Genomic DNA, 25,990 nt, shown 5'->3' on the forward strand with positions numbered 1-25,990 from the left:
CACTGTTATAGACGAACGACTCGTCTTAACCTTACACGAAGACTTATATAATGAACTGGTGACTGAGAATTCGTCGTTGTATCAGCCTTCGAATCTGGGACTTATAAGATAGTCCTACTTGATTGGTGTCAAAAAACTGGTGATGTACTCATCTACTTCAGTTTTCAGTACGTAATTTGTTCAAAATTGAGCTTTTTCATTTCCTGTCAACAGGATCAAACAGCGTCTTTTTTCCATAGTCCAATGTCGCATACTGACTTTCTTTGGTCATATCACACGAAGAAATGACACGTCCATAGAGATACTTGTGGTGCAAGGAAAGGTGGAGGGCACAAGAGCACGTGGCAGGTCACCAATGCGGTGGACTGACCAAGTAAAAACCGCTCTCCATGGATCGCTCCACGAATGTGCTAGGAGAGTCACACTACGGGAGGAATGGCGACGGATAGTGAGGCTTGCCACCGCACCCAAATGACGACCACGACCACTCTGTCAAGAGTGTAATGACAAAGAAGAAGAATCAACAGGATCGATATATATGTTTTTATTCATCAATGGATCTTGACAAATAGGTACATAGTGTTTTGTCTGTTACTTAAGTATCTATAAATACATATGTATAATATTATGTACCTACATTTATATACATTTATAATATTATATGAGTCAAAGTCATAGTGAAAAATTATTTATACAGTAAGCACATCCATTCATACGTTCACACAGTTAATTTTAAATCTTCGTAATACATTTGTTGTTTTTACACGATTAATAATAAAGTATAAACTGCTGGAATAATGGTCGGATACAGAAGGCAGTTATTTTTGAGACGGCGCGTATTGTGAGGAGTTTTGAATTTTTTTTAAATCAATTTTAAATAGTCTTTTGTATTATATTTTGTATTTTATCAACATTTTTAAAAATTAAAAAAAAAATAATTAATAAGAGAAAATCAAAAAAAATATAATAGTAATGTCGTAAACTTAAAATTAAATTTATGAGAGTTCCAAAAGCGCCTTATTTTAGGTACCGATAATTTTTCAACTTCGAAGTCCATCTTAGAAAAGAACCTCAGGGATGATTTTCCGCCCCCGCTTTCCACGCCGTCTAGCGTTGAGTAGCGCACAAAACATACGTGAAAATTCACACGTAACCATCCCTCTCACATCCCCCACACATCGCTACATATGAACGAGATAAACATATATCGCTCATTATCTTAGTTTCCACTAGAGAAAACGGACACCCCTATCCATCTCTATTTTCACTGAAACTGTGGTAGCTTTAGACAGGGATGGTATGATTTCAGTCCATGTCCGAGGTAGTGTTGTCCAGTTTTTCATGTCCAGCCTACTAGAAAATAGTGTACGAATAACTTCGTACATTTTTTTAGATTTTTCTTGCTTTTAATTATGAGAAAATTTATCTTCCTGTAAAAAGTCGAAAGAAATACATTTTGATTTATATCTATTGCTAAATTTCAATGAAATTGGAACCAAAAATAAAAATTAGGTACATTTTAAAACAACTGTTTTATATATTTAACTCTTAAATTATTCTTAAATCCTACAAGTTATTAGTTCTAACATAATCATTACGATATTTTTTTCTTAGACTAAAGAAATCTAGCTTACTACCACACCCGTGCGTTTTAATTTTCTGTATATTTAATATCGAAAAAAAAAAAACCTTACTAACAATGTACGTAGGTACAAAATTAATGGCTTTATTTTGTATCACATTGGCTTAAACAAAAACAATACATTTTTTTTACTATTATTTCATTAAATGTTTGAAAAAAATCTTGACAATTGGTCATACAGACGAACTTCTACTGCAGTAAATTTTAAAAACAGGCAATTTAAAAAATATCTGGGTTAAATAATTTTAGGACATGAATACCTATTTATTGTCAGTAAGTCTATACAAAATAAAAAAAATCAATTGAAATAGCTGTTTTATTTTAGTATATATAATAATAAAATAAAAGAGAAGAAATGTAAAGTCTTTTATCTACCTACTAATTAAAAAAAAATGTTTTAAGCTAATTTTATTTAACACAAACCTTGTAAAATTATATTTAAGTTACCAAACATTTTTAAATTTCAATAATCGAACGTTTGTAAAATAGCCAATTCCAACTCAATGACATAACACAACAATACAACTTGACAAACAATTTAAAAAAAGAATCTGACATGCAAACTTCAACAATAATCAATCAACTTAATATTCAATAAAGAACGTATAAAGTAACAGCCAATAACAGCTCGTCTTGTAATAAAAACAAAACAATAATAAAACCAATGAACAATTAAAAACAAGAACCCGACATGGAAAGTTTTAAAATTTCAATAATCGAACGTTTTAAAGCGGCGAAGTGAGTTCGGAAACAATTATGAAAAAGTTCTTTTCGTCCGCAGTTCGCGCCAGACTGTCATAAAACTTATTAAAGTCAAGGACCGAGATAAGTTCCTCGTCTTAAGTAAAATAACGCGGTAAAAAATGCGCCGGGAAGTTAAGTGAGAGTGAATCTTAACTACGTGTTGCTTTTAGCGAACTATTTATGCTGTTGTATTTCTGCAAAAAAAGTTTTGCTTCGGGTTCTGTATAACTTTTGCTTTCTAATTATTTTACTTTACGAAATATTTGAATGTTAAAACAGATCGATGATCGTTGTAGGCTTTAATTTTATTTATCATTATGAAATGTATGTTTTTATAATAAAAAAAAATAATTAAAACAAATGGGAAATAATAATATGTGTAAAGATTGAAAGCAAAATAAAGGAAACTCTACGTCCATCCGTAGCCGACGTAGCACAGTGCTACGCGCGAAAAAATGAAACTTACAAAAAATGTTTTCAAATCGCTTGCACGTACTATTACGTGCGTCTATAAATACTAACATATTTTGTAACCTACATTTTGTTTATTATAATAATCTTATAAAAATGTTGTTCATATAGAACCACATTTTAAATCCCATGAAAAAAAATCTCTAAAAATAATGGTTGGGCAATAGGTCAAAGAAATGTACAGTCTCAATATTATAAAGTTCTTGTAAACAATATTTCAGCTGAAAGTAATCGCGGTCGTTATAAAACTTTAAATCCTCCATAAAAAGAAGCGTTCATAAACGTAGACTGACCGTGCGACACGGTCCATTCAATTAAAAATTCCATCTCCTAATCGAGTCATGAAATATGCAAGCAAATATTATCCCTTTTCTTTTGTACGCGCTGCATCTTCGCCCCACCCGCGCACGCACACCGACGCACGGCACTTGTGATTTATGACTATCCCTTTCACTCCCACGCGGAGAGGACGAGTGCTGCGCGGCGGCGTCTCTCTCGATCTGCCGAGGCGGTGGCGACCGCGAGTAACCCCTGGCTACTTGGTACGGACTCGCACGCGCCGTCGTCGGCCGGTCGAGAGAGACGGCGCGATGTGGACACGAGGCCGTCGAGCCCTCGCGCGAAGGGACACAGGACAGACGTTCTCGGACATCGGGCGAGAGCGGGTGGCCGGTTGTGCACCTGCCGCCTCCGCTCCGCACGCGTACTACGCTACGATAATCACAAACAACAATAGTCTGCGTATTAAAGAAAATTGTATCATACTGTTTTCGTGTCACATATTTCAAATAACAATTCAAAAACTCATTTCGGACTATATTTGGGACAGTTTTGTATCAAAAATTTCCTTTTTTAGAGACAGTGGTGAAAATTGACACACGTGAAAATTTTCTTTTGAAAGTGTTATAATAATAATTAGAAGCAGAGCCGTGCCAATAGATGAGATAAACTTTGATGTGATAAGACTTATGATTGGTCAAAACGGGTGGACAAATATTGGAAGTTGTGAACATAATCGTCGCATCATGAAAAGGAAAAAGTAAGAGTTGGTACAACTGAGTTTTCCGTACTGTCAACGGGATGAAGAAATTGAGAAGAATGATTACAATTATCAGTTTACGTGTTATCCGTCGGACTTTAGTAGAGGATTAGTATGACACCTCGACCTTTACTATCAAAAACGTTTTGAGAGTGGGACGATAAGCCGCCGGACCGACGGCGGCATATGTGAAGTGCTAACAGGCAGATAGCGATATATTAAGATAAAGATTTTCTGACGATAAAGCAGTTGTTGAAGATCTAAAAATAGGTGACCAAATCAAGATGAGAATCAAAATGCCAGCTGTACGCATCGCGCAAGGTAAGAGATCTAATATAAACTTCTTAAAATTTTCATTAATCACATCCCATAAAAACAAAACCTCATTGTAAAAAGAAAATTAATATTGAATTTTAAAGGTAGACGATTTTCTAACACATTTCTATCTTCATTAGATTTAATGCAAAATATTTATTTTACAATTGCTAAATTTATTATTGTAGAATATTTTCCTCGAGCTATTTATTTACACAATATTTTCATTACAATTTATGGTAATTTTCCTGCAAAATTTATTGTAACTGTTTAAAAAATGATTGCAAATAGCTCTAGGCAATAGTTATTATTTTTCCGGAAAATTTGTAGCTGCTATATTTTCTCTGAATGGTGGAAAAATTCGCAAAATTTTACTACTTGCCACTGAAAATTGACAACATTTTTCTGATAATCTCTAACCACGTTTTTTCACCGAATTTTGAAAGTTTACAATAATTTCCAAAATAGAATGTAAAAAAGTAGATACAATTTACAAAATAACGTAGGTACAATTTTATTAACGAAAAGATGATGTTGATGGAAAAATTAATTAATAATAAGTTTATGTATGAATAAGTAATGATAACTGAGTTACTTAAAAATTACTGGTAATTTCTTACTGTATAAATATGTATCTTGGAAAATTGCGGAAAATGTTGCTAATTTAGACAAAGAAAAAATAAGTAATAAAATAATATACTTAATAAACTATTACCATTAAAATCTGTTAAAGTTATTCTTGTAACTGCAATACAATTTTTTCGGAAAATTGTGGAAAATGCGATGTGTTGAATTAAAATGATAACCAAATTAATGTTACTATGACAATCGAAAACTTTTAATGTTGTTACTGTAAAAATATTTTTCTTGGAAAATTGCGGAAAATGTTGCGATTTCCACGGAAATACATCCTCGTTACAGACATGCACCCACACTTCTATCAACGAGACGCTATTCAACGCGTCGAGCTACTTGATAGCCAGGCTTAGGGTTACCATTCCATTTCCAAATATTTGGAGATAATAAAATCTCAAGGTTTTTAAAGAAAACCTATGAAGGGAGAAAAAGAAAATGATTTATTCGTATTTTTCCCCTTTAGTCTGAACCACATGACTCTACATTATGATTAAATGATTGTCTGAATCAACAAAGGTTAATACCCTTTTTGCTTGTTTAATACTCAACGCTGATCTTTAGCTAAAGCCGGAGTGACGTGGAATTATTTAAAAAATATCAAAGGTCAATCAATGAAAAATATAAGAAAATTATGCAACATAAACTAAATCTTAATAAGTGTAATTTTGACATCAAAAACACACACATAATGATTTATTTTAGTACCCTATAAATTTAGACTGGGCAACAGATTTAGATAATAAATTAAATAGGGTAAATAAGGGGGGGTTTATATTCATAAAGCAGAAGTAGCAACACTTACGAGTACCTATTCCCTATTCTTTTTATTTTTAATGAGTATTTTACTTTCAATTTAAATCTATAAAATACAGACTTAGTAGGAAATTATAATATAAACTAATGTTAGATTTAAAATGTTACGGCTAATTTTATCTAGTTTCATTGTTAGATACTGAAACTCTTTTCAAAACATTTTCTGAACTCAAAATTATCAAAGTACACTCTTCGTTGATAACAAACTTAAGTTGGTCACCCTAGTTCAGTCACCGTGTCCATATGTCAATATTTAAGCTAGGCTGGACATCCACGGTCTGAAAAGAAAAGGCGATTTTTAAAATCCATCTAAATTTAAAATCTACTTTTCTATACGTTCTATACGTAATTTTAAGTTCTTTTCTTCTCTTTCTACGTATTGAAACTAAATTAAATAAAATGAAATCCTATTTTTAAAATATGAAACCTAGATTTGTAAATCGATTATTATCATAAGCAGTATAGGTACTAAGCAATTAATAATTGTCACATTTTGACTTTGAAATATATCCCTATAATAATTATTTCGATAATAAAAGTTCTATTTTAAAAATAAAGAGCAATTTATTCTAAAAATAGAACTTTTTTTTACCTAAACCATTTTAATTAACCACTTACAACAAAGGATATAAAAAAATTAAAAGCACCACAATCATGATGTCAATAAAATTATTGACGTCAGTATTTTTACCGTCCGTTTAATGTCCGTTTTAAAACTAGCCTATAGTCACGTTTTTGGTTATTTTATTATTGTGCTATATTATAATACTTTCTAGAATTCTCTTTTATTTGTAGAGCTTTGAATTTTGATTTATCATTGTAGAATAAACTATTTATCTAAATAGCTTATTTTTAATTTTTTCTGTTTGGCTTTTTTAACCATAGATTATTTTTGTTAAATTCTTTAATCTAGTTGTGGAATTGTGCCTTACTGTTAGCTCAACACAACAGCTAAAACGGATTCCGTAGTGCAGTGGAATGCACGGTTGATTTACTAGACGGAGGTCCTAGATTCGATCCTGTACCGATTGAGGTTTTCTTAAAGGGTCCAGGTCTGGCTGGTGGGAGGCTTCGGCCGTGGCTAGTTACCACTCTACCGGCAAAGACGTACCGCCAAGCGATTTAGCGTTCCGTTACGATGTCGTGTAGAAACCGATAGTGTGGATTTTCATCCCTTAGCAAAGCCCGCTTCCATCTTAGATTGCATCATCACTTACCATCAGGTGAGATTGTAGTCCAGGGCTAACCTAACAGCAAAAAAAATAACATTTTACCAGTTTGACGGGCTTAGAGCAACGTTTCTAGCAACTATTCTTTACAATGTTTTTCTCTATTGTAGACAATAATTTTCCACTTTAAATCAGTTGTGCCATTTGCTTACTCCAACGGCCATATCTCTTAGTTGAGATAAGAACTAACCGAATTAAGCTACAATAATATAACTTCATTAAATAATATAATTATTTTATAACACCTTGATAATATAATGTATGCAATATCAACAATGTAGAGTACAGGTAAGGTGTTATGTGCAATCAAACAGTTTACTATGCAAATATCATAAATTGCTGTACCTATTTCTTATGACAAATAAAAAGAGAGAGAGAATGAAAGAAAATCTTATTTAAGATAGATACACATGGCAGAAAAGGAAAAAGGACACATACTTAAATAAAATAAGTAATTGTAAATTTAGCTAGATGTACCTAGATCCTGAAAGGGCTTCACTTAGCAATAAGTATGCTGTTTCCATTAAAGAAAGAAGTGTCCGTTATTATCAACCAATTAAAAATTGATAAAATGTCATCAATACAATGATAATACAATGACATACCTACTATACTAGTTGACGATAAATAGGCTATCTAACACTGAAATAATTTTTCAGTTCCTGAGATTAGCGCGTTCAAATAAACAAACAAACTCTTCAGCTGTATAATATTGGTACCTGTAGATGATATCCACCAGTAAACACCGGATGATATTTGTATTTAGTATCTTAGTATGTAGATGAAATTTTGTCAATTGATTTGTTGTTTATTTTAATGGGTTGATAATAAAGATCAAAATGGGAAATAGGTGGGCAGTTCTTCTGTGGAAAACGTGTGATCCATTTGAACCTTATATTGTACAATACAGGTAAGGTGTTTATGCTTGAGACCCTCAATATCATATATTGATTTGGATATTGAGGGTCTCAAGCAGGATCATAATCCACTGCGCCACACGGCTTTCAAATAATAAAATATCAAAAGAACATAGAAGGTATTTTAGATTGTCCAGTAAGGTCGTCAATAATTCTTATTTCAAATTCTTTACCTAGAGTTAGGTAGTGTTTTTTTATATACATAGTATATTTTGTTTTCATGTATCTAGTTTAAATTTAATTTTTATGTTGTTCGTCTTTGTACATTCTAAATCTGTATTCTTATATTTCCATAGTGCATGCTGTGACAACTAATATGTGGATCTGCAATAATTGTTATAAGTTATTTAAATTTCTTTATATTCTGTTGAAATATTGTTACCTGTTGCTGTTTAAATACATAAACTAAAATAAATAGTTCAATTTCTTAACGTCTTGCTTTCCAAATTAAAAATGAAAACGAAAATTTTAAAAATATGTAGTAGAAATGGTTTCACAAATGAAACGGTATGTCTGTCCATTGTTACACAGTTCCCACTGGTCAAGTGCTACTTTGATTTAATTACTCATTTTATTCTAATGACCGTCCAGAATCTTTCTCATGCTTTACTTTAACTGTTTTTGTAGAGAGCAGACACACGATAATAGATATTAATATTAATATATAAATACGAAAGGTCATTCATCCCAATATATCGAAAACAGCTTGAGGTACAAAGTTCAAATTTGGCAGGGAGGTAGTTCATAGGTTGTAGACGTTCACTAAGGAGGTCTAAGGGCAGACGAAGTCGCGAGCGTCCGCTAGTTTATTATAAAACATGGCTAAAACTCACGTGATACTATCTCGGAGTATGCCTGACTAGTTTAGAACCCATACGAGGCCCTTAGTCATGAGCTGGTTCATGCAACGCGGCACGATCCAAACTGACATTGTATCACTTGAGTTTTAGCCGAATAGAGCTAGATAGTTTAAATTATTAAACTATAATAGCCGACGCCCCGCGTTTTCACTCGCGTAGTTCCCGATCCCGTGATAATACCGGCATAAGATAGCCTGTGAAACTCACAAATAACGTGACTTTTTAGTGCTAAAATAATTTTTAAAATGCGTTTAGTAGAGCCAGAGATTACCCTTATAATACAAGTTTACCCCTTTTAATATTAGTGGGTACAGATTATTTACTATATTTTGTACTATATATTATTCCTCTTATTAACCAAATCTAAACTCTAAATCATTGACATGATTAATCTTATAATTAGTAAGACAGCTAAGCATTAATAGATTCCGTTATCCGCATTTGAGCATGTATTCTAAATCTCCCTTTTTACCAAATAGAGCAGGCATATTTTATTAGGTATATTATATAAGTAATTAAAATTAGGCTGTTGATGATAAAGAAGAATCAAAATACTTTTTCAACGTTTTCACCGTAGATCACTTTCTGGTGTAATTATAATAAAAAAAAGCCTTCTAACTCAATACGCTCCGCTCTGTATTGTAATGCGTAAATCTGTGGATAAAAGTTAAAATGACAAAAAAATTACATAAATTGAAATTTAATCGATCATTTAACACAGCCTTCGATTTAAGTGATTCGTCAGAAATGAAATTCATTAGCTATAACTATTTTATCTAAAGTAAAAATATCATATCCAGTCTAAATCGATCGAAAATTGATCGACTCTAGTAATAATACTAGACTGCAATCTAATTAGACCTGCCAATTAAAGACTCGGCCATAAATCATGGGTAAAGGTCCTAAAAGTTCCACCGTTTAAAATTGTATTGTAGGCAATTTAACATGCGTGCGCGCACTTCAACGAACCGATTCTCCTTGTGCCTAGTGTTATCGCACACATAGGCAATTAGCGCGAGTTGACCGGAGGCGACAGCCCGATCCGATTGGTCGGTGGCCACGTGACGTCACCGACGGCTGCTGCCTTCGCGCCCGATTGGTCGACACGCGTCATTTCATCGATGACACGTTTGTTCTTATTCTAAACGTAAGAGGTCTGTGGTACTTGGTTTTTTGTTGTACACAATAGTAAACCCTCGGTGCAAAAAATGCATGTGTGTGTTAAAAGTTGGGTACGATGATGCTAACAACTAAAAATGTTTTAAGCCTTGACTATAATAAACAGTCTACCATCCTTAAAAATTAAATTTGCGTTTGGTTCTTATATCATATCTTCTATCATCTATTATACATTATTTACTTGAAGTACCATCAGAAATAAACCATTTATCTAATCCTATTCACCTGTTTGCAGCGACTTTGTCCGAGTTTGGTCCTTAAAAGTCATCTTGTCAAGAACGCTCAAGACTACCTAGACGTAGTCGTATAGGTACCCACCCATCTATGATTACCTTTGTATCACTACCAATGATATTTTATACTTACTAGAGATATTAGTGAGATACTAGACAGAGAGGATACTAGCGCATTTAAACTGAACCGGACAAATGTGGAAAATTGACTTAATTAGTCCTTTATTAAACAACGAACGTTATTTAAACAAATAATTCCCAAATATCTACAATGTCGAAATGTATGTTCTTGAAGTGTAAAAACTATACAGATAAATACTTACATAATGGAATTAAGAACCAAATTGTGCATGTGTGCGCTCAGTGGAGTCACTTAATTCGGTGATTCTTTTGCGGTGATTTTGTAGGGACGTAATCTATCTATAGTATAAAATAATCATTAATCACCACCAATTATGATGCTCTCTCTTATTTGGTTTAGCGAAAATAAAAGTACCTACCTCATTTCTAGTTAGCAAAACGTTAGGTCTTCATTAAATGTTACTGGATTAACGGCAGTACAGAGCTGGTAACAACGGTCACAGATTAAAAATTAAAGCTGACAAAAAAGTTTGAACGCGCGGTCTCAATTACCGAACAGAAACTGTCCGAGAGCGGAACCTTTTTGGTTTTAAAACCCTCCTCAAAAGTGTGAATTTGGGAATCGTCAAATTACTTTATCAGGTGCGAGGCCAGACGGCCGGGGGAAGTTGCGGGAAGCTGTGAAAAGTTGTGAAAAGTTTAAAAAACCAAGTTAACTTTCCCACCGTTTTCCACTCGTGCCTTTAATAAAATATTAGCTTGTGCACCGATTTGTTTTTTGTTGTTCTTTGGAACGTGCCTTACCTTTTCATGTAGACCCTATTTGTCTCTAATTGACAAGGGTGTAGTTGTTTGAGAATTTTTAATTGTTCTAATAGATAGATGAGATACAACATCCTGTGGAATAATGTCTATTATTTATATTAACGATTAAGTGTTTTTTTTCTAATGAAGTAAATTGAGAGAAATTATCTATATAGAACTCATGGTTAAATGCACGTACTCAACACAGTGAGTTTATGGGTTCGATTGGGCCCACTCAATAATTGGAGCAGAATTGAAATATCCTTCTTTTCTCACAATAAATGAAATTATAATTACATTTTTTAATTTAATACAATACCTAATCATTTCACCCCGTCTAGATGTCTAGACTAGTGACAGAAGGGCTGGCTCATTTTTTGCGCAAAGGATCAGCCTGGCTGTCCAGCGCGGAAATGCAGCCTGTATTCTTGCCACCATTCCACGTGGGCATGATTTGTATAGTTATTAGGATAAGTTAGCATAAGTTCCTTATTGTATTCTTTCTCACACAATAATTTAGTAACAATTTTTAATTTTAAACTCTCTACTTGTAGTCAAAAAACCACAAACTTTGTGAAAGCAATCGGTTTTAAACCGTTTTTCTTCATGAGTTTTTTGTTAGTTAGCACTAAATCTTTCAATGGCAGGAGAAATATTGAGTCTCGGTTGTAATGTACCTGCATGAGCCTAATTAACAAAACATGAATTTATAAATCTTTCCGAACTGGAGTTGGAATTCAGAATTTCCCAATTTTAATACATATATAGTTACTAGCCAAAGATTTCTCTGATCTTTCACCAAAACCTTTAAACCAATTATAAACATTCTACTATTTATTATCTTACTTACCCAAACTTACCCAATTAAGACAAATTAAATCTATTACTATTTATTATCATACTTACCCAAAACTTACCCAATTAAGACAAATTAAGTTTTATTTAAAAAAGATGAAAACGATCGAACTGTTTTCTAAACGAAAACATTCTGATTCTCTTAACTGTATAACCCTATTTCTAATTCTTCCGTTTCCATCAATTGTTTTACATTTGTAACATTCGTTTATTTTTCGTTCAGAAATGAGCGGATGGTGCATAAAAGGACCGCATGTCAATTTAAAACATTGCCTATATCTTGTCTTTCGCTTAGCGATTCAATATGTCTTCATTAAGCGAATATCGAAGCATCGTATTCACAAGCGGAACACTCAATCTTGATCCTTCTGCGGGAATTATAGCCGCAACAATGCTCTTGATACTTTGAGCTAATTTCAGTTTCTCATGGGCTTACAACTTTATTAGGTTGGGTAGTGTATTTTAGTTAGTATATCTTGCTGTAACTACTAGTAAGTCTACACGACATTGAATAAATTTAAATTTGTTTATCCTAAGGCTTACTTTGGAATCACTTTTTACAAGTACAGACTTTTTGTAATACTTAATTCTACTACTGATTCAGAAACCTGATTCTACGTAGAAAAATTATGAATAAATTCAGCATTAAGTACCAAAAATCAATGCTAAGACTTTATTATAGTATATAACTTACTTTTTCTATATCTTTTGTATTGGATAAGACAAATCTTATTGTTGGATCTTTGTTATGAATAGATGTAAATAATTATAATACTAAGTTTGTTCTAGAAGCGGAATAGTCTAACAGAGACAGATATAAAGCTTTTGACCTCTCGATTTAAGTCTCAGCCCCACCATTAGAGTTATTGAGGCTTATAACAGGTACTAATAAAACTAGAACTGGGCTTTGTATTATTTGTTTGCAGAAAATAAGCTTTCCTTTACTTTGTTAAAGGATACTTTAAAGGAACAATTTAGAAAAAAATAATAAATGTTTAATACATCTTGTTTTGCATTTACTCAGCTTTCTCACGATTGCCAACAATTATACAGGGCGTGCCATCAAGTGGACATTAAAATTACAATAATTGTTTTGCTACCAGTAAATTACGCTAATTCCCGCTAATTCTGTTTTGATAACACCCAGACAATTATTGATAAGTAATCACAATTAGAAAAGGTTGGTCAAGTTCTTTGTTTCCATTATTGCGTGTCTTTGAATTATGATTTACGAGGCCTTATAAATAACATCAATTGTCTTGGTTGTAAGTAGTTAAATCAACAAAAGTACAATTTAAGGACATTCAAAATAACACACCGAAAACTTGTATATTTATCGTGAGTTGTATTGTAATAATTGTTCTTGTCAAATTGCTCTTAGCTTGTTTATATCATAAGAACTTTTTTGCATTATCTTTTGCTGAAATTCTCATATTATATATATCATATTATAATTGTAAATATTTATAGTATTAATTGCCTATCATTTTAGTTTTAATGTGGTGTTATAGCTGATATTGATAATTATTTAAGTACGCTGTTCCTTCCTCCTCGTGTCAAAATCTTTTGGTGAGAATGAAAATGTTCGAACCAAACTCTAAAATATAAAAAAGCTATGAAAATTCATGATGAATAGAGGATGAAATCTCAGAAGATATAGAAACTGATGATACAAAGGACGTACCACTAAAGGATTAAGTTCTGGCATTTTATAATGATGTATTTATAACAAATATCCCTTTTTGTTTAAGAGCCGTCTTAACTACAAACCGCTAGCTTTTTGTCTAAAAAAACCATATATAAGGTGTGTGTGGATTTTGATGTATGATATAAGTTGTGGAGTGCAGTGCATGATTACATTTATTATAAAAATAATCAAGTAGCAAACAATCAATACATACAATTTGCATTGATACATAATATCTATTAGTAATAATATTTTATTGATAATTAAAAAGTATTAGACAATAAATACAAACAACGACATTAAGAAATCTAACGATGCTTCGGATATCACATAATTCATTTAAATCATTACAACTATATTTAAATTATGGGAATCAAGTTAATTTAGCATTTAGAATAATGAGTACGGATTCCAACCAGCCGTCCGGCTGTGGTCTGAATTATTTCCATATTCCTGTACCGGACCGGAGACTTAACCGATTACGACAAAGAAATACAAATGGGAGTTGTTATTTTTCTGATGATATTTGTGACTTTTAATCATCACCATCAGTTGATGATTGATCAATGATGCACATACGAATATGTCTCCAGTAGGTCCTATCAAGAAGGGTTTATCAAGCAACTTTGATCTTGCCACAGATTAAAATAATTACAGTCAAAGAGTCTGTGATACCTAAACCTTATTTTTACATAGTTATTTTAATGGAGGGTCACTAAAATGTTTTTCAGATATCATGGGTACGGTGACAGTTGCCTCTATGACGTTCATATTACGCACTATTATTGCGAATCAAGAGTGAAACGAACTGTCGATGCTATCTGAAAAACACTTTAAGAACTTTGAACCATAGTAGCTTTGGGACGTAGTAAAAGTCCAACACGCCAAATCGTCCGTACAATCCGTACAATAACAAATTTTAAGGTTTTTTTTGAAGCTTTGCCACGAAGGTAAGAGTCTGGTGGATGGAGATATGATTTCTCATATCCTATAAAACAGGACTTGGTAATAGATTAGGTAGTTAATGAAAAACGGAATATAAAAAGGATAATAATAGAGGAAATCTCTTAATTCCGTAGAATGAAGGCCTTGAAATTTACTATATTTATATTTTAAAACTTCAAGACACTTTTTTTTTATGGTACTTTTTCAATAAATTGGTGTAGGTACCTATTTGTTTTAAAATATAAGTGACTTTTTGAGATTTTTCTCTACAAACAAATCCACAACTCTATAATTTAATTGCAGATGTAGACCGGACCGCAGTCCGCGCCGCTTTTTGCCTTTTTCGATGTCCGCATCCGATCGGCTCTCGTTTTTGTGATTCTTAAGATAACGTATGGATTTACATATGTTATATCAGAGGAGGTCCAAGTCTATATTTAAATTGGATTTATTAGTCCCCCTCGCATTAAAGGATGCAACGTTGGCGGTATTAAGGGAAGATGGTACATTCATCAAATGTTCACATTCAAAAACTACAGACTTTATTATAAAGTAGGAATATACTTCGTAACATTTAAAAGTAATTAAGTAATTCATTCTAAAATGCAGAACATTTTGTAGATGCATTACTTTGGAAATTTTTCATCACAAACATTATTTTTTTAATATTTCTTAAACTTAACTCTACATCTTAGAAGAAGAAGAAATAAAATTAAACACACAAATTAAAAACGAAAAAATTGTAGATCAAGAAATAAATAGAATACGATCTTTGACATGCAAAGACGACTTGGTAAATGAATATCAGAAATATCAAGAGAAATTATTTAATTTTGCATTAAATATTTTTATGGAAGTCAGAGGTGAAGGTGATTCAACTCTTTTGAATCCAGGGATTGACTGGGGGTACGGAATAAAACCCTTTCTCTTTCTCGTGTTTTCTAACCCCTTTTGGGACTGAGGCTCTGGCCTATGGTTCAAGAGGGTTTACATGTTAATTATGAAATACTGTTCAAAATCAAAAACTAGTGTCAAATGGACTATGACAATAAGCTTATCAATTATAGAGAAAGTGAAGATATCACATTTGAGTTAATCACGGATACATTGCTAAATACGTTAGCTTTAGAGTTTTCGATTCTGTGAAGTTAATACAGTATCTATATTCTGACCAACAATTTGGATGGGTCTTCCCTCTAAACATAAAAAATATACATCTACCCTCCATAGTATGAGTTATATATTACTACTTACCTCATCTACTTAAAAAAAAAACAGTAAAAAACATACCGTTTCAAAATTAGCACGGGACTTACAATTGTATCACGTACAACATCGGGCTTTCTTTTTGAAGATGCAAGCCAAACAATCCTTTCTGTGAGAAAGGTCGGACAAAAGGATTATTTTTCCAACAATACAAGTCGCATTACAAACAATGAAAACAGTGGACCAACAGTGTTGTGCACAAGGTGTTGGCGTAAACATAATCTTTAAAGAAAAGATGCACTGATAATTATATTATGTTTGGAACACTTATCGAGTAGTAGTAATCTGTATTGTAACTGTTTGTGTTAAGTAGTTACGACAATGCTTTCAATTGTTAATAGGATTAAGTAGACCAGAGATATAATTTATTTATATTTATAAAACTTAACATGTGTTCTCTTGATAATATAGTCGCTTTTAGAGCGGTTTAATGTTAGAGGTGAAATAGAGATTTTTTTCTTTGATTTATTGATCTAAGCTAATATTTAGTGGTAGACTAAGATGGTGGCAAAGGGAACATTTTCACCAACCTTACAGTAGGGGAGCCTGGGATACTATCTGCAGTTACTAAAACATCATGGAACCGGTTAAATTTGTTAGAATAATGTGGTTATCTGCTTTCAGTGATGGTAAGAAAAACCTATTACTTCGGAGTACTTAATTCGTAATAAAATATTTGCGATTTCAATCAAAATTAAAAAACAAGTGTGTGTCAGCTCCGACGCACGAATGGAGTTAACTCTTTCAGATCGACTGTCTAAATAGGTGTATCTTGTCCCGCAGCATACACTATGTACGTCTCAATACTACGCCTGAAAAGTGAAAGGTGCGCAGAATAGGTTGCGCATAAAAACGTAACGATGTCATTCGTTCATCGAATTTTACTGCCCATATTTTTTTCATACCGGGGGTTATATAAAAAATTGATTATTAAGGAGTAAACTCCAAAAATAACCCGCGCTCGAGTTGAGCCCACCAATATTGATGGAGGTACTCATCAACATGCAAGGTATAGTCCCTTAATGTACATCTGCCGCGCTCCAGTAACTCCAAAAATCCCCTCTTCTGCTCCCCTACTATAACTATCTATATGTAACGTACTTCACTTAGTTCATAATACATACAAGATAAAATTTCAACGAAGTCCATTGAATATCGGACTTACCGGACTTTTTGCGTCACATTACTTAAGTTATTCAAAGACCCTCTAGTAATAAGAAGAAAACAAAACAAGGAACTGTAAAGAAGAATCTGCTTACAAAGAAATTCAATTCAATCTTCGTTGTGAACCAAATTCCCTTTGACCAATGACCGCCCATTAGGCACTATTAGCCAAAGAGCCTACGACTAAAAGTTAGCCAGACATGGCAAGCATGTCAAAATCAAACTCAAAATTAATTTATTTCAAGTAGTAGTTTACAAGCACTTTTCAAACGTCGTGGTTGAATATTTGTTTTGCTGAGAAGAAGAAAAGTATAGACCACCACTCTCTTGTACCTAAGCGACTTTTTAAGTCATTCTTTGGAACCAGTACCCATCTTTTCTTACTTGAAATAAATGGTTTTTGATTTGATTTGAAATAGATAGATACTCGTAGAGAACGAATCTCCGTTCACATGGGGACATTTTTTACTGTTTTTGTTGTCTATGTATAATTTTAGATTTTGACAAAGTTAAGGTAAGTAAGACTATAAAAGTCTTAAGCCATTAAGATAATATTTTGAATTTAACTGAGTTACTTTTACTTTAAGTAGTAGGTAATCTAAACCTTGTGCAATTTTGTATTTATTTTTATTTTCATAACTTCAATCTTGCATTCAAATTCTCTTGCTTAGGGCCAATTCGTAAACTGTTGTAGTTTAGAATCTTTATCAGAACTTTATACAAAACCACAGATTATGAGGCACTTGCTCTTGAACTATATAACGATAATATGGGCTAGTAAAATAAATACACCGCTAAAACACAATGGGGATAAAAAATGTTCATAACAAGAATTAATTTATTGTGAGCCACGATCAATAGGCCGCGAGTGGGTGGACAGTTTCTCAAGAGTCCATCTTTGTCAGGCTTTGATACCAATTTGTTAGTGTCGGCGATTCAACGCTCAGCGATTTAAAGTTTGGTAGTAGGTTGGGTATTTTATGGCTTAAGCTGTGACCGCAGTTTCACTGGTATAGATCCCGTTCCTGTGAGAATTTCGGTTTATATAATGGTAGACAGTCTAATTCAAGGTTATGATCTAGCTCTGTGCTAAAATTCATCTAGATTCGTGCAACCATTGTGATATGGTAGAGTAAAAAGTACGGTCTAAACTTTGTTAAGTCCACGTGTTTAAAATTTTAGATAAAGTAAATATAACAGCGTGATCGAATCACAAATGAGGAGATCCGCAGAAGAACCAAAGTCACCGACATAGCTCAACGAATTGCGAAGGTGAAGTGGCAATGGGTGAGGCACATAGTTCGAAGAGCCGATGGACGTTGGGGTCCCAAAGTAGGTACTGGAATGGCGACCCCGCACTAGTAAGCGCAGTGTTGGTCGACCCCCCACCAAGTGGACTGACGACATCAAGCGAGTCGCAGGGATTCGCTGGATGCAGGTGGCTCAGTATCGTGATGTTTGGAAGTCCCTACAAAAGGCCTATGTCCTGCAACGGATGTCCATCGGCTGATATGATGATGATGAAAGGTAACAAGTCAATTGGCCTAATTATCAAATTTTTTTTTTTTTCATAACCCCTATCCACATATTTGTACCTAATCTTTTGTAAGTCGTTTGGTAGTTCAATCACTAAACAGATTATTTATAGTGAAATAAACTCATTCATTATCTTTTAACTATCTATATTTATGTAATTATTTTAATAGCTATTAATATTTAAAAAATATTTATCAAAACGATTTATAATATGATGAATAATAAGAATAACATAAAAACGATGACCAAACAAAAGCTGCAAAGATTTTATCGGAAACATCGCGTATAACAGGTTGACAATAGTCCCCGGGCCCGATAGAGGCACCTGAGGCTCCAATATTTTCCCATGGTCAACCTTCGATAAACACCTTAACAAAAAATCCAGCCTTTGACAAACAATATTGGTCAAAGAGATTTTTTCTCGACAAAACAGACTTCGCACCCACATGGTCGAATATCGATAATATCAATGTACAATAGACGAATGGGGTTTCCATAGAGATAGGCAAAATAACTATTGTCGATCATTTATATGGAATCCTTTCATCGATTCGTCGTGAAAAGGGTTTACGAGTGTCACTTTCTTTTATTGTTTGATTGTATTTTTTTCTATAAATACAAAATTCCAATAAACTTGGTCATATCTTATCGATCGGTACGTTGTGATCTTTTTCAACTGCATGTTTTAAGAAGTTTTGTCATAACTTTAGTATTTTCTAAATCATCATCATAATCAACATTATCAACCCATATTCAGCTCACTGTCCACCACGCTGGCCCAATGCGGATTGGCAGACTTGACATACACAGAGAATTAAGAAAATTCTCTGGTATCCTCACGATGTTTATCCGTCACCGTTTGAGACACGTGACATTTAATTTCTTAAAATGCACACAACTGAAAAGTTGGAGGTGCATACCCTGGACCATATTCGAACCTACATCCTCCGGAATCGGAGGCAGATGTCATATCCACTGGGCTATCACTGCTGTTTCACTCTTCTAAATCATATTTATAGCAAGAGTGCTAAGCTTTTAATATTGGTGAGTTGAAAAAATTAAATAATTATGCCTTTTGCGTATTTTCGCATTTGATATTACTAAAATACGATCAATGCTATTCTACTTAACGTTATCATAGTAACTGTAATTATGTTATTTTCACAGCATCCTTCATTTCTCACAAAGAAATCCATGATTGACACGAAGATTGTAGTGTATCAAATTCTACCTGAGCCTTTCATACATTCTTCCAACCTGTGTGCCGAGGTCCCGTGACCATTGTCCAATGCCTTTGAATCGGCTGAACTTCGATTTTTTTCCTACACGTCAGATCGGACAAACGGACAAACCCGGCTTTTAATAGAGACCAGTGTTGTATTGAATTACGACCAGTTAAGTCTTGTTTTTCTCTTGCCAATATGCTGCACGCTATTAGGGACGATGTAAACGGTCGGAACTTTTTGTTTTTAAATAAGTACGTCTATGTTTAGTATATTTAACCGATTTGCACCTTATTTTGACATATATTACCCTTATTTGTCATTATTAATTTATTTTTAGACATATTTTTTTATTTGGAACAGATCAGTTTTTATTATTTTCCAAAACGCCGCACACCACAAATAACAGCCTTCAGTGTTCTTATTTTGATCTCTAGATACGACCATCAAATACTATGAAAAAAAAATGTATAAAAACTGACTCAAAAGCAGTAAATGCACTTACTATAAAATGTAGTAATAGTAATTTTATAAGATAGTTTTTGTTGTGCAAGCTGTCTTATATATATTTTTTATTTTTATTTAGTTACTTTTGTGTGTGAATAATTATATACCATATCAATATTCTATTTTTTTCATTTACTAAATAAAGTTACATTATAAAACACAAAATACCTTCAACATTCGTTTTACCCCAACACTGAACCATCGAAGACTTTAATAATGAATATTAAGGCTATATACAGCTAAAGGCTTTTATAAGGAAAATAATATGCCAAAGGTATAATACTGGTTCCGTACGGCTCATTGTTTCCTACAAAGAGATTGAGTGGGTGTTAAAAATCATAAGATACACGTTTCATTCATGATTTATATTGTGTTATGTACGAGTGAGATGCATTGTGGTAGGCGTTCGGCTAGATTTATAATAGCTCGCCCTTTTCCTTTAGCTAAACACAATATTTAGTGGGATTCAATAGGTTTATTATTGGTCATACATGACCTAATAGATTTGTAATAAAGGTGGGATGATGTTTTTCTTCATGTGTTAACTTTTAAAGAAGTTAGGTTAAGTTGTTAGCTTATAATTGCAAGTATTGCAAAAGGCTGCATTAATGTATATTAAGATTTATAGTAAGATGGCAAAGGAAGATTATGTTGTCCAAATGTAATGTAATGTTAATGTACTATATTAGTTTTTATAGTCCGATGCCAAAGGAAGATTATGTTGTCCTAATGTAATGTAATATGTTTTATACTGTGGCTTCATTAGTGGCCTTTGGAATAGAAATATATTTTACTAGGATTAACACATAGGCTACTTTTCATCCCGAAAAATGCACCCATAGTTCCCGTGGGATCTTTATATTACAAACTAACAGACGTCTGCGACTTCGTTCGAGTGAAATCTGTTTTTAACAACTGGAATCCTGATATAAAAATTAGCCTGCTCCAAGGTGTTATTTGTCATTATACAAAACTTCATCGAAAAGTAACACACAAATTAGTAAGAAAGTTAGGTCAGCACGAGAAAACTCAATCCAATAATATTTTCAAATGGCGTTTCGTATGCGAACAATACGTGAGACGCGCAGGTCAGTCCGCGGTTATCTGATAGGAAGAAACCGATCTTGCGGCGGCGGGATATTTATCGCGATGGCTATGGACCATCACCACACCACATACCACGTGAAATGTATGTGAGCCTTATCGCAGGGAATATAAAGGCTTTGTACTGTGGTTACAGTTGATTGTTCGAAGTGTGATTGTTTGACGTAGAAGGAAATAGTAGAAACCCGAGTGTTTTTGACTTTCTACGTGGAATGAAGTAGTATGTTGAATATTGAATTGCCGAAAATTAAGAGGGGCCGTGAAAAAAATCTGTTTGTACTGATAATACCTGTACAAACAGGTTTTTTTCACGGCCCCTCTTAATTTAAAAAAAAGTATAATATTTATAGCAATATACTAACAGTCGTGAATAGCTCCACATTTCTTAATAGATTTTTATTGATTGGTTTTCTCTGGTGAGCTTAGCAACATCCTTTATTCCATCAAAATAGGACGTAGGGAAAAAGTATACTCAAACACAAATAATTTGTATTATTTATGTTATTTTTGTGCAAAACAATGTTAGAAGAAAACTGCAATTAGTATTATAAAACTGAGCTAAGTATAATTAATTTAACGATCTTTTATTATTTTATTTTATTACTTATGTGTTTCGTACGCCATATTTTAAAAATAGAAGCATAATTTTAGTGTAAGAAATAGTTCTAGTACTAAATGTTAGAATACAATAAAATACTCGAATCAATAGCGGCTAAATAATTCGCAGTTGTAACTAAAATGTAAATACAGTTAGGTCACTAACGGACACAAAAAAAGTAAAAAGAAATGTTGCTACCATAAAGGGGCAATTAATCAGCTCTGTACGCTTCACATTTATGGAGGATTGCAAAAAATCACGCTTTGTTTACGGCAAGCGTGCACAGTTCACATGACCTCAATTAAACAGTTATCATTCAAACGGATGTAAGTGCATAATCTCGAGGCAGGTCATCTTTAACAAGGCGAGCGGTCACGAAGTGCCCGGTATGGGAAAGCTCCCAGCGTTGTATGCAGATACGACCTTATACTACGGAATCGTTACTCCGGAAATGCAACGGTGACACCTAGTCTGCGTTGGCGGGCCTGCGCGACGCGTTGATCTATTGTTAGTGCTTATTAGTGATGCGCATGAACGTTTCTATAACAAAATAACTGTATGGGGTCACGAAGTGCCCGGTATGGGAAAGCTCCCAGCGTTGTATGCAGATACGACCTTATACTACGGAATCGTTACTCCGGAAATGCAACGGTGACACCTAGTCTGCGTTGGCGGGCCTGTGCGACTCATTGGTCTATTGTTATATTTTCTAGAGATGCATATGAAAATAACTATATATTTTATCATATTTTTTTTTATATTACAGAGATACCAGGTGGAAAGTCTATGTTGTATTTACTTCAACACCGCTGTATGAAACCAAAATCCAATAACTTAATTTAAGTCTCGAAAACCATTAACAAACTACACGTTTATTTAAAAGCGTATTTTTATGACAACACATATATTTTAGAACCTGACTAATCATAAGTATATCATATTATTATACTAAATATAAACTCCTTTAGTTACAGACCAAAACATCGGAATGTGACTTTATTTGTCAATCTGTCTGTGATCAATATTTGTGGATTAATCGAAAAAAAATGCCGAGTGTCCTTTTGCTTTCCTTCTCACGCTGTCTCAACTTTTTGCAACATTAGATGACATCCAACCCTTTCAATATTACAATGGTGTCCATAATGGATTCCTTGACCAGAATTCGAGCATATGGTGCTTTTTTGCTGAGATATTACCGATTATGACACGGCCCTTCCGTTTTGTCGGTCATTAGGTGGGTCTGGGAATTATGCGTGTAATAGAAGATGGGCAACAAAATGTGTTATTTATATATTTTTTAATTTATTAAAAATATATATTAGCCATATACATTTTAAATATACCTAATATTCCTCTTTCTCATCTAAGCGAAAGGATATATTCCAACGGATTGGAGTGGTGAGTCTAAGATCTATATTTCTCTATAAGATGGGGTCTTGACTCTTTATGGACCATTAAAATAGGTTGATAAACAGTAACTACAACACTTTCATCGAAATGTTTGTAAACTATTTTGTCGTCAATAATCAACTACTCGTATTACTTATTAGTTTAACAATGGGTATAATGATGTTATACCCATTGTTAAATTAAATTAAATTTTGACGGCCTCCGTGGCGCAGTGGTATGCGCGGTGGATTTACAAGACGGAGGTCCTGGGTTCGATCCCCGGCTGGGCAGATTGAGATTTTCTTAATTTGTCCAGGTCTGGCTGGTGGGAGGCTTCGGCCGTGGCTAGTTACCACCCTACCGGCAAAGACGTACCGCCAAGCGATTTAGCGTTCCGGTACGATGCCGTGTAGAAACCGAAAGGGGTGTGGATTTTCATCCTCCTCCTAACAAGTTAGCCCGCTTCCATCTTAGACTGCATCATCACTTACCATCAGGTGAGATTGTAGTCAAGGGCTAACTTGTAAAGAATAAAAAAAAAAAAAAATAATTATGCTAGATATTTCAGGTTAAAGGTTAATTCTAAAAAAAAATTGTAACATTTCTGATATAAATCAAAGTTAAAAGTTTTAAAACACCGCATGTCCGTTGAAAATAGTTTTATGCGTGGCACTTAATTGAGGTAAAGACGGAAGTGTGAATAAAACCGCAGGTATTTTCATCCGAGCAACGTTGTATTTTTGGTACATACATCTGGCTTACAACATCATAAACTAACTATATACAATTAATATTATTTTATTTAAACACTACTTTGACTATAACACAATATAAAGACACAATATTCTATCCGAAAGTTTGTATGGATGTTTGTATAGATGTTTGTTACTCTGTAACCGCGACTACAGAGCCGATTCAGCTGAAATTTGGAATGGAAATAGATTTTACTCTAATCTAACACATAGGCTACTTTTAATACCGGAAAAGTCCATGGTTCTCGAGGGATTTGTGAAATTTCAGAAATCCCGCGGTAACCATTAGTTATCTAAATATAATATTATTGCATGGAAGATACCTCTATCTTCCAGTGAAAGTCCAATTAAAATCAGCCCGAAAAAACAGACAGACAGACTGAGCTGCCTGCATCCAGCAAATCCTTGCGATTCGCTTGACGTCGTCAGTCCACCATATTGATACATATACTCGTATATGTAAAATGTAGTTTTTTTCATAAATGTTGTATTCGAATCCTATTTGAATTGGGTCGAGCGGAAGCGCAACCGCAGCCACCTGTTATGGTTTCACACGACCAGGTACCAAAACCATCACATTTCGGACAACGCATATAATAACTGTATCTTTTTTCTTTATTTTTTTTTTCTGAAGGTATTCTAAAACAAAACTGTATTTATTAATTTTTGAAGTAAAACTGTTTATTAATTTTAACTTTTAAAATATGTACACTTTACTAGGAGTAGGCTGGTGAATGTTTATTTTTTTTTTATTGTAAAAGAAAATTTTCTTTTTCGACACATGTCCTGACAAAGTGGAATGTGTATCTTTTTTTTTGAATAGTCGTAATTCATAATACAGTCATCATAATAGTTGTGTTTTGGCTTGGATTTTTTGACTAAACATTTTTTTATGATGTTTAGATTTACTTAATTAATAATTTAGTTCTGTTTTTATGAGATCGCCATGAGAGAGTAAATAATGTAAATCATCAAATGGTAGAGCGGGCATATATCGCACCCAGGACATTAGGTTATAAAAGTTATAAGTCCATCCCTTAAACCATGAAGCTGTAAAGCCTTTTTCCCCTTTTTAATTTGTGAAGTCACATATATTTGTGATTACTTAAAAATTCCTAATGTCGTTAGAATTGTTAAGAGTGGGTAGGTACGACAATAGCCCAACGAAACGAGCGGGGATCGAATCTATAACCCCCTGGTGTCGATTCTCCTTAACCACCGAGATATTGAGGCGTTTTATAGTTAGTCAAAAAGAATACACTACCTTCCAACGTATCAAACAGAACTGTGACGGATTATCCACCGATGTTTGCTCCGAGCAAACAACCTCAAATTATTCCGCCGTTGTACAAGCCGACATCACACGCAATTTGTCGTCCGACCATAGGAAAATCGAATTATTGTATTGTTTATCACATCCCCCATTATTTGTGCCTACCAGATGTACACTCAACGTCAATCTTCCGTGTTTGTTTACCTAGAAACAGCAAACATTCTGCTGCGGGGTCATTTTGCACGGTTCAACCGAATATTAAATTATCATAACTTTGTTATGACCAATGGCGGAGAATCTCGGGGAAATCTCGATAAAAATAATAGCTATTTTTGCCCTGTCTTATAATGAGACGCAGAGAACTAACATTAGGTTCAGTAGTTAGCTTATGTAACTTCGAATCACGAGGTACTGGGTTCGAGTAGTAGTCGGATAATTTTCAAGCTTTTCTTGTATGGAATTTTCAGAATAAATTCTCAGCCCGAAGTTGGGAAGTTTGTCGTATTACACCTCCGTGCCCCGGTGAATAGGTTAAGCCGTAGATCCTAGTCGTTATCATTAATATGTGATAGTGGTTGCTAAAGAATTTAACATTATCCCTAACCATAACCCATTTATTTGCATAACATACCTTAAATAATTATCAATTGACTCAGCGTGGTTGGTCGAAACTCCATATTAGCCTTGTAGTGGCCGTTAATGATAATGATGATGATGATGATGATGAT

The 25,990-nt window shown here is 33.6% G+C and overlaps 1 protein-coding gene across 1 annotated transcript in view; it reads left to right on the forward strand.

The window, feature by feature from the left end:
- The first annotated feature begins 3,484 nt into the window (after positions 1-3,484).
- Positions 3,485-25,990, forward strand: part of LOC112057850 (B-cell lymphoma/leukemia 11A) — a 59,715-nt gene continuing 37,209 nt past the window's right edge. The window contains exon 1 of the mRNA XM_024098412.2: positions 3,485-4,217. Coding sequence (XP_023954180.2) covers positions 4,181-4,217 — 37 coding nt within the window. The 5' untranslated portion in view covers positions 3,485-4,180. The remainder of the gene's footprint in view (positions 4,218-25,990) is intronic.

The sequence above is a fragment of the Bicyclus anynana genome, chromosome 16, assembly GCF_947172395.1.
Source record: "Bicyclus anynana chromosome 16, ilBicAnyn1.1, whole genome shotgun sequence".
Taxonomy (NCBI): Eukaryota; Metazoa; Arthropoda; class Insecta; order Lepidoptera; family Nymphalidae; genus Bicyclus; species Bicyclus anynana.